At 43.4% G+C, this 13,376-nt stretch overlaps 1 protein-coding gene across 2 annotated transcripts in view; it reads left to right on the forward strand.

Annotated features, from left to right (window-relative positions):
• Positions 1-13,376, forward strand: part of Ppox (protoporphyrinogen oxidase) — a 39,742-nt gene that overhangs the window by 11,938 nt on the left and 14,428 nt on the right. For both annotated transcript variants that reach the window (XM_072288412.1, XM_072288411.1), the window contains exons 7-9: positions 2,048-2,269; positions 5,746-5,806; positions 13,004-13,122. In XM_072288412.1, coding sequence (XP_072144513.1) covers positions 2,048-2,269; positions 5,746-5,806; positions 13,004-13,122 — 402 coding nt within the window. The remainder of the gene's footprint in view (positions 1-2,047; positions 2,270-5,745; positions 5,807-13,003; positions 13,123-13,376) is intronic.

The raw sequence follows: 13,376 nt of genomic DNA on the forward strand, positions 1-13,376 counted from the left end.
GTGTGGTGAATTGGCTCGCGATTTTCTTCTTTGCTTAGATTTCACATCCTTTTTCTTTTCACCCTAGGCAAGCAGTAGCCAGATTTAAATGTCATAGTCAGTAATGCAGCATGAAGACATTGTAGTTTATTTAGGAACATTGTAGTGGTTTATCTTACCATAGAAAACACACAAAGGTTCACAGTGATAGATACCTTTTTGGCTGCTCATTGTTAAACCAAGTATTGTTAAAACCAGTAATGTATAAGTAATTTCAACTCTACTTCTCTCTGTCTAAATAAAATGTTTGAATATTTGTCTCCTCTGCTTTTTTCGTGCAACCCTGTTATAACAGTTATCAGTTATAACAATGGGATTTGCTTGTCACTTAAATATTCTTATAAGTGGGTTCGAGTGGACATACATTAGAGAGTTGTGGCTTGTGCGTACACATAACTACCATTTACAGAATGCCGGGTTGTAGGGGGCGTAAACGTAAGTAGCTGGGTTCATGGTGCCAGCATGTGACAAAGAGTTTAACCATAGAGGACACAGAATTAATATTGCCGTGACCAACCATATTCTATTTATCAGCCGATCTAAATTGTCAGCAGTGGCACAATCAACAACATGCATCCCTGTTGCTTTATATTACTTCAGTAAAAACACCCGCACAATGCAAAATTATTTTGTGCATTGTTGGACAAAATGTCACAAGATGTCACTACCAGTATTGTTACTGCCATCCACATTTACTGCAACTAGGTATTTCCATACAGAATTTTAGGCGGCCAGCAGGGGCAGGCGTTTGCTTTTTATTGTGAGTTGCAGTGAATAACAGCGGTGACTCGCCAGCAAAGCAGCAGGTTCTTGTCGGGATACGGTAGTTTGAAACATTGCCTTCTCTAGCTCACGCCTAGCCAGTTGTCGTTGTCTTTTTCATCCATCGTGAGCATCCACTAGTGGCATTGCGACATATCTCTCTCCCAATGCGCAACATGATAACAAAAGGGAAATTCTAAAGAAAAACATACAAGGCATGCAGAAAAAGTTCAGCGAAGTCTGTAAATCTGTGAAACTGCATAAAAACAGTGGAAGAAGGGGAAGAGATATATGTAGTGATGGGCCACTAGCAGGCACTACAGATTGATATGTTTACAGGCAAGCTAGAGCCCTCTGTTTGTTTAACACCTTGAAAATAACTATGCTGGTCCAACACACGTGTTGGAACATGTGTGAAGCAGAGCTTTAATGAAGCAGTTAATGGAATGTTTCAAAACTAAATACAACCCATAAGATTGCCTTTATTGTCATTCTGTGCATGTAATTTCATGCTTTAATATCATGCACTGTTTTATGCTTATGCACTACACACTATTCACAGTCTATGCCGGAATGCAAGCAGCAGTTTATGCGAATGCACACTGTGAGATGTTCACGCACTGATGTCGTGTGGACAAGTGCAATGTTTGGTGTTTGTCAAGGGAAGAATGTTTAGGAAAGATGCATGTGTTTCTTTCAACATGACATGAAATACTATGGTAAGGTTGACTATTATTCATACTATTTGTCCATTTCATTCCTGTGTCTTTGGCCTAATGTAAACGAGCACGTGCACACATGTAAAATGTGGATGTGGGGCAGGCACCAATTGTCTCAAGGAGTTATGTAGTTACATGGCATTGGCAAGAGATAAAATTAGATTGTGGCCCACTGTCTGGAGTATCGGACTGTTGTGCTGGGAGACGTGGGTTCAACCCTCCCCCCCATTGGATGTGTAATTGTTTTATTTTCTTTGTTAGAGCTATTTGGTAAGACAGCAGCAGCCAGCAGCAGCAGAGCTCTGTGGCCAAAAAAGACTGGAAGAGTTTGCAAAGAAAACATTAGTAAGGGCCACCAAAGGAGACACTCACTGCCAGTGTTATCAATGGAAACTACTGCTCCACTTGGCTTCATGGTTACCGTGGCGACATGTCCCAAAAACATGTCTCTGTGAATTAACGCGAAGCAACTGCTAGATGGTTCTCGCCTGCATCTCATGCTGGAGAACTTTCGTTGCCTTCTGCAGACCAATGAGGCCCAGCATACTGTCAACATGCTGAAAATGGAGGAAGGTGGTGCTGACAGCTTGGCTGCCCGCTCGATCGGATGGTCCGTGTGGAGTCTACGCCGTGGCCTGCAGCAGCTGTGTGACACTCTCGCAGAAAAGCTGGATGCAGCACCCAACGTCCATGTGTATGTCAATGAAGCCAATGTGTCATTGAAACCAAGTTCTGAGGGCCGAGTCTTGGTGAGTGTGCAGTTGCACCTCAAATATGTATAAATAGGCAAATTAAGTATCACTGTGATTGAGTGCTCTTCACTGCACTGAGTGTCAAGTTTGGCAACATGGTGTTGCACAGCAAAACAAAGGGTTATTTAGAATCAGTGGTGGGTGTGATTGACAAGGCAAAAAAGAACTGAAGATGAAGTAATGGTACTTGGAAATGGATCAGTGCTGTTGCTACGTTATATAAAAAAACAGTTTGTATGACCTTACAGATTCATCAAAGTTTTGGTAGGCTACTTGCTAACAAATATTACTCTAAACTTAGACAAGGAAGTGGCAGCTATAATATTTGGTAAATGACGAGATATGAGCAGCACTTCACCAGATAAAGAAAAATGCTGTTGCTCTTTCTTAGCTTAACACTGCTGGTCACGGCTTATGTCTTCAGCTTTGTCTGCATTGCAACAGATGACGTTTACAGCCATCTCGTTGAGGTTACAGTAGATTTGCTCTTGGGACAGGGGTAGCATATATTAAGCATGCTAATAAGAGGGCCTAGTTACTGCACTTGTCATCATCTTTAAGATTGAAGTAGATGTTTCCCACCTTTTTTTTCAAGCACTGGCATCTTGGTCCAGGCACAATCTATCAACATATACACTGTTCACAATATTTCCGATAATGGCATGGGGAGTTGCCAAAGTATCTGTGCTGTGATTTACTGCTAGTGGAAAAACGACTATCAATGAACAAAAAATGAATTTTTATGGGAGTAGGAAGACTTGTGCCGATGTTCAGTGCAGCTAATCAAGGTTCTCTCATGCAGTACGTATTGTCTTAAAGAATGCAAGAAATTCTGTACAGAATTTAGTATGTTATGGCGTACAATGCCCATTAAATTGGAGACTATAGTGAGAAGTCAAGCCTACTTTTAGCGGAGAAACACATTGATTCTTTTTAGCCAAAGCTGCATTCTTAATTTGAGCAAACATATTAGTAAAATGTACCACTGACAATAATAAAAATATCTCCCTATTGCACTTATTATACAATAATGTGACTGAAATTTTGTCTCCATAGCTAACAGATTTCTGGCCTTCAGGTTTCTTTTCTTTCGCTTGTAATGTCGACAAGTGCTCATGATGATGGCCTAGTGTAAAGAAATATATATATATACACATTGAACTCATTTTTGTTTTGCAGCATACATTCTGTCGTGCAAACATTGAGAGCAGCCACTTCGTCTGCATAATGGCTAGTGTTCTGCCACAGTATCATTCAGTCTATATGTTTCCTTTATTTTTGTCTGTGTTTTTTTTTATTAACACAATAAAAGTGTAAGTTTCTGTTGGTGTGCATCGTCATTGTTTATGCTAATAGCCAATGCTTAATGAAACAGGCACAAGATTGAGCATGCATTTCTCTGCTCATTTGACAATTATGCTGAGCAGTGTGGCCTCACGGAAGCTCAGTTGCTGTCAACATGTGATAAAACTTCACCGCAAGCAGGAACACTGACTGCTAGTCACAACTCGCCTTGTTTGTCTTCAAGTGCCAAGTGCTCTCATCGTGTGTCATTAGATACGCCCTATCCCAACGTTACTAGACTAGGTTCAGTTTTCAAACTCCCGTGACTGCGTGGACCCACCACCGATCCTCGCATCTCGTGGCGCTGCTGTCGCACTTTGCTCGGTCAGCATGGCGCAGACGGGGCGACAGGGTGACGAAGCACTGTCCATTGTTTATCTGTTTTGGCACGTTGTATACATGCGTGTTTTGCTGCAGTCTAGGTGCATTTTTGCGACACTCTTGTACGTTTTGAAGAGCTTACGGGTCGTATCATCCAATTTTATTTGGTGATGCGAAAGCATATTTATGCTCCGGTCCTGCAGCGATAACCTACTTTGAATGTGCAAGTCTGCTCGCAAGGGAGCAAAGCTCACGTAGGTTTCAACATTGCACTTGTGAATGCGGTGCTCTGATGAAAGAAATAGTGTTAGCTTCATTTTTTTTTCATCCCGAAATGAAGTGCTGAGAGTGCGTATATACCGTGTGTCCCAGCTAACTTCAGCCAGAGTTTTAAAATGTGCGAATGCCACGTAGCTGGTCACAACCAAGGTAATGTTGTTTGCCGTAGCTTGGAGATATTCAAATTATTTCAAATCCGCCTAGTTAGGTAATGCGTAGTTAATTCATGATAAATACATATATATATATATATATATATATATATATATATATATATATAATTATTCAATTGATTGTTAGTGAATTACCTAATTTAATCATTAATTGATTAATTCACCTAGTTAGGGAATTCATTGCCACCACCAAAGGTCGAGGCTTCAACTCTCACCAACGACCGCGGGTTCGAGTGCCTTAACTATATCTTACAAACTGGGCCTTAATTAACATCGCCCAAATTGACACCAACGGTCGCGGGTTCTAAAGGTTCCCCCAATGGTCGTGGGTTCGAGTGCCTTAACTCTATTTTAATCTACTGTGCCTTAATTAACTTCGCCTAATTCACTCTGCCTTAACTGGCGTCGTGAACTGCCTCGATTGGTTCGCTTGGGCTCCCGTGACTTTTTTGGACCATCGTGTGGTCGCGCCAACATCACCTCATGAGTCATACCATGCGTTCGCATTAATAATTAATTAGTACTAAGCAGCAACAGCTGATTACAACTACTAATCAGCTACTTACAGCTATTCATCAGCAACAGCTGATTAATAGAGCGCAGTGGACGGCCGGGGCTGCTTCGGCCCTTTACTAAGGACTCCACAGCGCATTCTCGGGCAGCGCAGCAGCATTTTCACAGCTACGTAAAATTTTTTTAATCAATCTCCTAAACACGACACTATGCAAACATTTAAAGATGCATTGGTGAAAACACTTGCTGAGTACGTAAGCTGCGAAGTCGGAGGACCCGAACTGCCCGAACCCCTTCGCAAACGCAGAGCTGCGCCCGCGTAGAGCTACCTGCAGCGCTCCCGCCCTCTGGCGGCAAACCAAGAAACGGGGGCACCCGCAATGTACGGCGCCTACGGAGAGTTTGACAACTGAACCTAGTCTAGTAACGTTGCCCTACCCTTCCTTCTAAATAAGCTGAACAAAATTGTTGCGGCAGCAGCAAGGAGTTGTATTGATGTAGATGCAGTGCATTCACATTCCTGTGAGTTCCAGCAATCTGCTTAGATGCGCTAGCACTGGCCAATGTTCAGAAAATTAAGCCTCTCCGCTTGGAGCTGGCAACAACGTCCCTCCTCCTATTATGGTTCCATCAAGCTGCATTGTTCACAGCTTTCTGCTATGCCACTGTTTTTGTGCAGCAATTGAAACAAAGTATGTTAATTCATTCATTCATTCTGTCAAGCTGTTTTTGACCATTATGACTCTTCTGTGGTGATACATATGTATTCTTAAGTTTTCTTCTTAGCTGCTGTGCAATTTACAATATGTGGTTAAGTGTTTATATTCTCTTTCTCTGGCTCAGGTGTCATTTGCAGAGTTAGCAATGCCTGTGGATCACATCTTCAGCTGCATTCCAGCACGAAGTAAGACACACATGTTGGTGTACTTGCGTTATAGCTTTTGTATTCTGGGTTGTATCCTCAAAGCCTACTTGCCTTTATATTGCAATTTAGACTGATTGATGAAGCTTGGTTTTCTGTAGCATATACATTGATTTTTTGTACTACATATGTATGTAACATGGCAAGGTTAGAGCATGGACATGTAAAAGAGGTGGTTAGTTGCAGCAAACTAGTACAGAAAAGTAGGCGGGAATAACGAGGACAATGTTTTGAATGTTCTATAAACATTCATTCAAACCATGCCAGCATGCCTACATAATCAATTTTGTTGTAAACAAATCACTAAATGCCAGTCAGAAAGCATGAAGCCCAAACCCCACGTGGGTGATTTTGTGCATGACAGCGATGAGCAACGGCTTCAAGCGATGCATGATCGGATTGCTTATCCTTGTCACTCGATAGCTCGGTTCTAGAAATCTAGAATTTGTCACTCGTCACCCGGAAGTGCTATGAGCAACTAGCCAAAGCACGAAGCTGGAACAGGATGTACATCAGTAACATACTACAGTCGACTCTCATTACAATGAACCCTGATAATCCGACAAAAAATGTATGTTTTATCCGAAGTCTGTAATATCCGAAACGCCTCACTTCCGAAACTTTTGTTGCAATATCTAACACCCTTATTGCAAAGTGTGAGAGACGAACATCCAAAGTAAAAAACAAACAAAAGAAGTCGCAGTTTCACCCGAGAGGCGAAGTATCGATTGCGGGAGCAAATTATTGGACAGCTATGCGAAGTAAGGTTTATTGGCTGTATGAAGTTGTAAACATTCTCACTAACTATATTAACAAGCACGGTGTCACGCGCGCACAGATAAACATCAACACATTTCACTGATGATTGCGGAAAGTTGCTGTCAGATCATTAAAACGAGGAAGCGCGGTAGCAGCAGTGAGTGAATTGACCTTCATTCTGTCTCTTGCTTCAATGCGAACTAAACTAAATGTGGAAAGCACAGTGCATACGAAGCTACTGGGACAGGGCACACTTTGTCCACATCGCAGATCGCTTTCAAGATATGAGGCCCGCGAGGCCGCATTGTAAGCAGCAGCCGCCTGAGTAGAACCCACACTCACCCTCGCCTCCCCCCCCCATGCCTCGCACGCAAAGGAAGATGGTGCGCTTCTGCCCCTCCTTTCTCCCTCATGCGTGCGATATTGAGCCGCGATCATTGGCTGACCCTCGCAAGTCAGTTGTCAGCCCATGTTGACACGGCAAAAGCCCAATTTTGACAAAAATTGCTGCTAATTTCGTCTGCTGTAGCCGATAGTCCGTTGTAGTGCGGTTCGTTAAAACCAAGCTTCGTTGCATTAAAGAAATAGGTGGAGCAAACTAAGGTTAAGGTATGGTCCATTATATCCAAAAGTCTGTTGTACGCAGGTCCGCTGTAACGAGCGTAGACTGTATTCGTTATCGCACAGAACGAGCAAACAACAAAATTTTGATGCATGCAAGGATAAAAAACCTACTGCAAGACTTTCAGAAATATTCTGTGCTGCTCTGTACAGCAAAACAAATCCACTTAAATTATTAGAGCCTCCGTCACGCCAATTTTGGTGCGTATTTTTGCCCTCATATCGGCAACACCGGGGAGACGCTGCTCAAGGTGGTTGCTCGTATGGCAACATGGCAACATGCAGGCAACAAGTGGACGTGTTGCTTGTCCCTATCACACACAAGATCACTTGCTTGGTGTTCATATTTAGAATTTAATATCTCTTATAATCTGTTAATAACTTGAGAGCGCAATTGCACGGTGCTTCATATCCAATCTTCTACGATGCTGTAGCCATTATACTCATTGTACAAGCCAAAATCATGCTATCATCGCGTGAATGGAAGAAAAATGTAAATAAAATAACAAATTCTGGTTAGCTCTAACTTGTTCATGTATCATTTGTCTTTGACAATGTATTTTATGCAAGTATAGCATGGTATCCTAGTCAGGCACGGACTATTCTTGCATGTCCGTAGAATTGATTGAGCATGCAAATATAGTTGAGCCTTGTTATAACAAATCTGCATCTTACACAAAAATACCTACGTTATATTCAATATTCATTATAAACATGTATTCATTACATGGTCGTATGGGCGAGGAACATTTTAGATTTACTTCATTATATCTGATAATTTGTCATATAAAGGTTTAACTTGTGATTTTCTTTTGAAGTTGTCCTATTGACAGGTGTGCTTGCTTATTCTTCTCCAGTGACCAATGTTCACCAGATAACGGATGTTAAACGTTATCGCTCAGCGCAAGACATGCCTGCATGATTTGAAAATTATGCGAATGTTATCGTTCATTCTATCTGTTGTGTATGTCCTCACCGAACCTTGAGCAAAATGAGAACAAGGTAAAAGCAGGAGCCAACGTTTCAACAAGTGGACTTGTCTTTTTCAAGGCGACAAGTCCACTTGTCGAAACTTTGGCTTCTGCTTTTACCTTGTTCTTGTTTTGCTCATCGTCTTGAATTTCCATCTGCCGCCTTCCTCATGTTTTCCCTGGATTTCTCACTGAACCTTGTATTATCAGATTGCATGCCTGACATGAATTACAGTCAAACCTCGATATATCGAACACGGATATATCGAATTATTGCGTATATCGAATTATTGCGTATATCGAACAATTTCTATATCACATGGAAAATCGCATGCATTTTTAATTCTTTATTTCGAACGGGGCCGGATGTAAAATGGATATATCGAACTCCGCCGCCCCAGACCAAGTGCGCTCTGTTGACAGGAGGCGAGCTTTCCCGCAACACTCTCGAAGATAGCGGCGGCGCGATCGGCGTTCCAGACTGCTGCGTACGACAGCTGCCCACATCGGTTGCGCCGAGGGCGCCATTTGAACGTAGCGGCGTACACACACGGCGGCTTGGAGCCAGCGCGGCCGCCTCGATCACGCGCGCACCTATGCGCGCACGGCGGGGCAAGCCGCCTCGATCACGCGCGCACGGCGAGGCTTGCCCCCGCCGTGCACACGTGATCGAGGCGGCCGTGGAGCCAGTTGGAGCGCTTTGTCCGTGCTGAGCCACACATCATGTGCATTGCGGACTTCGTTGGCGGTGACGACAGCACCGAAACAGTGGCGGAGTTAACAGACGTGGAGATCGCGGCAGGAGTGACTGCTGAGCGGCCAAACGAAGACGCTGCCGAGGCTGATCCAGCAAGCGCTGATGTTGCCTCGCTCCCGACTGCAACTGAGGCTGTAGCTGCTTTGGCTGTAGTACGCCGCTACTGCGGCGCAATAGAAGGCACTGGACTGTCTCTTGTGGACCGTTTGGACTATGTTGAGAACGCCGTGGTCAAGCACGCGGTTGCTAATATGAAGCAGGCTACGCTGCTTCAGTACTTTCAGCGAACTAAATAAATACTTTGTTTGAAGCTTCATGTGAGTATCTATTGCGCCACGATTGGTTCATTGATTGATTTGCGCTAGCTTCTGACGCGTTTTCTGCGTGATTTTATATATCGAATTCTGGCTATATCGAACTATTTTGCGATCACCGCGCTGTTCGATATATCGCGGTTCGACTGTATGTAGTAGTTTCTGGAAACTATGCGGGCACCAACAATTACACTAGAACTTTCGACCAGTGATGTATAAAAGCCAACACGCTTGACCCGTTGATCAAGTTTCGACAATTTCCAACCGTGTTCGCCGCCATCATTGTGCTTTGAGTGTAGCCTGTTTTTGTGGGCACAGCTTCGCCCAATAAAAACTTAGTTTCCTCATTCATAGTTTTACTGCTGTGTTCTTCACTGTCACTACTATGTGACAATATCATATTTTTGTGTGTATAATTCACACCAATAACTATAAAAATTTTAAGGTGAAGTCGGGGTGCAGGTTATATGCAAATTTGTCTAGAGGTTCACGGCGGTGTACATTGCGCTGTCATGGAGCCACACTTTAAAACAACGTACTCCACTACCTAAAGTTTTGTTATATCCTAGGGAACCTCATCATCTTCCCACCCGCCTGTGTTAAGCTTCCTTCTGGCCTCTTTCATGGTCTCCCATTCTTCTCGTATTTTCTTCTCGCATTTTATATATATATATACACACACATATATTTTGTCTTTTCAGGCTGTTGTAATTGGGGGTGTGGGTTATACACGATGGCAGGTTATATGCAGAAATATACTGTATTTCACCTCTAGTTTCATTTTCTTTTTTCCTGTAAATTTGGCCTTGGTATCCCATTACTTGTCCATGATGCACCATAATATACTCCTTGAAAGCGGGAAACTGGGTCTTAGACATGAAGGTACAGTAATGTTTGCCAATAATATATAATGCCACAAGGACGATAAGCATAGGTAACTCTTCAAAGCAGTGGTGTACTTCTGGCTGAAAATGAGAATCGTCTACTGCGGCTTGTGTATGCACATTTGTGTGCACCTTTTTGCTCACGGGTGTTATGTGTACAAAGGAAAAGTTGTCAGCCACCATAGAGGAAGGTGAGGAAGTGAGAAAAGGAGAGAGAAACAATTCTGCTACTATTGTAGTGATCAGTGCCTATTGGACAAGGAAGGGATTTTCTTGCATTGGCTAGTGGCTCAATCCTTCAAGGAGGTCCTGAACCACTTTTTATAGAAGAAATGCATTTGGCGTTGAGATACATGAGATACACTATTTCCAAAATGCATTCTTTGCAGCAGGAAGTACTTCAATGCGTTCAGCATTAGTGGAGTTATTGGCAATCGAAGATCACCTTTGATTTCCATCACAGTGCTCCCTCTCCTTCTGTAATGCCTTGCACTGCAAAGGCTACGGGGGAGTGGGGCGGTGCCCACAACGCTCCGCCTACTAAATGTCACCGCGGCGCACAGTTCAAATATTATTTTGGATGTTCACGTAGATGCCACTACTTCTGATTTTGGTGCCTATGACGCGCCAAACTCGGAGGCTATCCCTCAACTTATGCTTGAGTTCACAGTGTTTCATTGCTTAGCTGTGCTTCTGTGTACTAGATAGCTACATGCGGCTGTGTTTTTTTGCACCAAGTGGGAAGCAGCACATTTCATTTTGAACTTATCTCTACGGAAATCATACCAATTCTGAGGATCGAACAAAACGTCATCTTTATATTCACTCATGCGAGTACGTCGGCAGCGCACACGTCAGCTAACCGATGGATGGCACACTGTGGACTTGCATTGGAAGGATTCCTAATGTAACAAGCTTTGAACATGATGGCGATGCTCCTCGAAGGTGTGGAACTCGGTAAGCAGACAATATATTGGTGCTTGGGCCCACTAGCTACGCCACCTAGAGTCACGTCACCTACAGGTACCAATCAGGGGATGTATTCTTGGACTATCATATTCGGTGATGTCATCACCTTCGCGTGTCACAGTGCTCAACCAGCCAATCAGCTGATCTGGTTTTGCTCGACCAGCCAATAAGCACCCTCTGAAAGTTAAATCACCAAAAGCGATGGTCCAAGAATGTCTCCAGAGCATGCAGCTGTCCTCAGTGAGCTGCAGTGGGCTCGTCACTGCACCCTGTGGTGACCGCGATATCTACTCTGCTGCAGACGCAGCTACATGCAACTGTAGTGGCTAACTGTAGTGCATAGTGCAACGTTTGGTGTGTGCACGACAGGGCTGGAGTGCGTGCTTGCACTCATGTGCTCTAGTGTGGCCATGCTTTGTGGCACGCACCAGCTTTGTCCTGCACCAGCTTGACCGACTGATAGTAGCCACATCCCAATTGCACATTTTGAAGTGCCGTCGATACTCAATACGAAGTGAAGTCAGCCAACTTCTCTAGCCAGAGCACACAGGAGTGATTGCGTGCTGGCATGCATATCTGTGACCTTAAGTTTCGCAAGGTTTGAGGCTAGTTAACATGATCTTGTCTTGTAGTGCGAAGTGAACACGGACACAGAAAGGAGCAGACAGGACCGTGTTCACTTTGCGCTACAAGACAAGATCATGTTACCGTACCAACTCGCCCAACTGTCTATCCTTTTGAGGCTGGTATAGTGTTCAAAACTAATCGAAATTAGCGAGACCTGACGGCTATAACACTGATAAGCATTGTGGCCAATATTTTTTTTTTTAAGCGAGCACAGCCGAGCACTAGTGTATAACAGTACGGTTAGTTGTCATTCCAGACGTACGTAATTCTTATCCAAATTTGAAATACAGATTTTCACTTACTTCAGCCTGTCATTAAACTGTATCAATAAATATACACAGTAACAGTTGGAACAAGTGCACTGATCCAAACGCCCTTCTTGATTAATGTCAGCTATCAGCCGATAGCAGCCGTCTATAAGAATCTTGCATATGATGACAAATGCAAGCCGCTGAAGGCTTTAAAATGGGTGAGGATAAGGCATTGTTTGGAAAGAGGGTGTTTCAGAAAAAGGTGATTCTGTGTTCTGCTTGTGAGCTTCACGTGCCACACATGACTGCAAAATTGCGCTGAGATGTTCACAACAGAGTATGCTATGCGCAGACTGTATTTTTTTCACCAAGCCCGAGGGGTGGTTCCAAATCTCGTTAAGAAACCATTAAGTGCAACTATATGTTATGGCTTGAAAGTGATAAAAATATGGAACTCGCATACGCCAGCCACGCTGGGGCTAGCAAATGTTGCACTTCATCTCCACACCACCAGTTTTAGCAAACCATGCCTCTTCTTAGAGTAGGTGATGTGCAGGGTTTACCACATGCTGGAAGATGCCAGAGGCACTCCTATTCCTTACCTCATGGCTGCCGTTGCCACAGTAATGGTAAAGAATGCATTAGAATGAACAAGGTGTAGTAAGAGAAGTAATGGTGCTTGTCAAAACCTACTGCAAGGAGACAACAAACATCCCTGGACAATGCAGTGCCTAGACGTTGAAACATAGCTTTAGCTATGTGCTTATAGAGGCAACCATGGGTTGAGAAGAGTGGACTTTTAGCCATGTTTATAAATATATTCTTTTTTATGTAGCCTGTCGTTTCAAAGCTACGTAAGGCTAAATTTGTTTCAGGGGCATTTTTTAAGAGAACTGTACTGTATGTGTGTCTATTGTATGAATAAGCACTTGTGTGCTGTTCAAGGCATTCTGTCACTTGTTCTACTGTTTTTGTGTTGTTTTCTGTGCTGGCTTGCTACAGTTCATATTTGGTCTGAACTTGCAGAGCTGTCCCAACTACTAATCCATGATTGGCCAGAACTTGCTCAGTCTCTTCTGTCTATACCGTCTGTCCACATAGCAACTGTCAACTTGGAGTTCAAGGGTCAGTTGCTTTCCCATAAGGCAAGTCTTTATTTCACATTGCCTTGCAGTCCTTAAGAGAAGAGAATTTCTTCAACTGCAAGGTTTTTCTTTTGAGGAACCCATATGGGTTTCCTTTGTAGCATTTGCTACGAACGGGTGGGTGTCTGATTTTCCATTCATTAATTACTTCTCTCCACCTTGCGGGTTTCCGCAGAACTATTGCGTCAAACTGTTGCCTGTGCTTCGAGTTGACAAATTCGACTTCGCCCTGCCATCTGCTAGCCACCTGGTTA

The sequence above is a fragment of the Dermacentor andersoni genome, chromosome 5 (assembly GCF_023375885.2).
Source record: "Dermacentor andersoni chromosome 5, qqDerAnde1_hic_scaffold, whole genome shotgun sequence".
In the NCBI taxonomy this organism is placed as follows: domain Eukaryota; kingdom Metazoa; phylum Arthropoda; class Arachnida; order Ixodida; family Ixodidae; genus Dermacentor; species Dermacentor andersoni.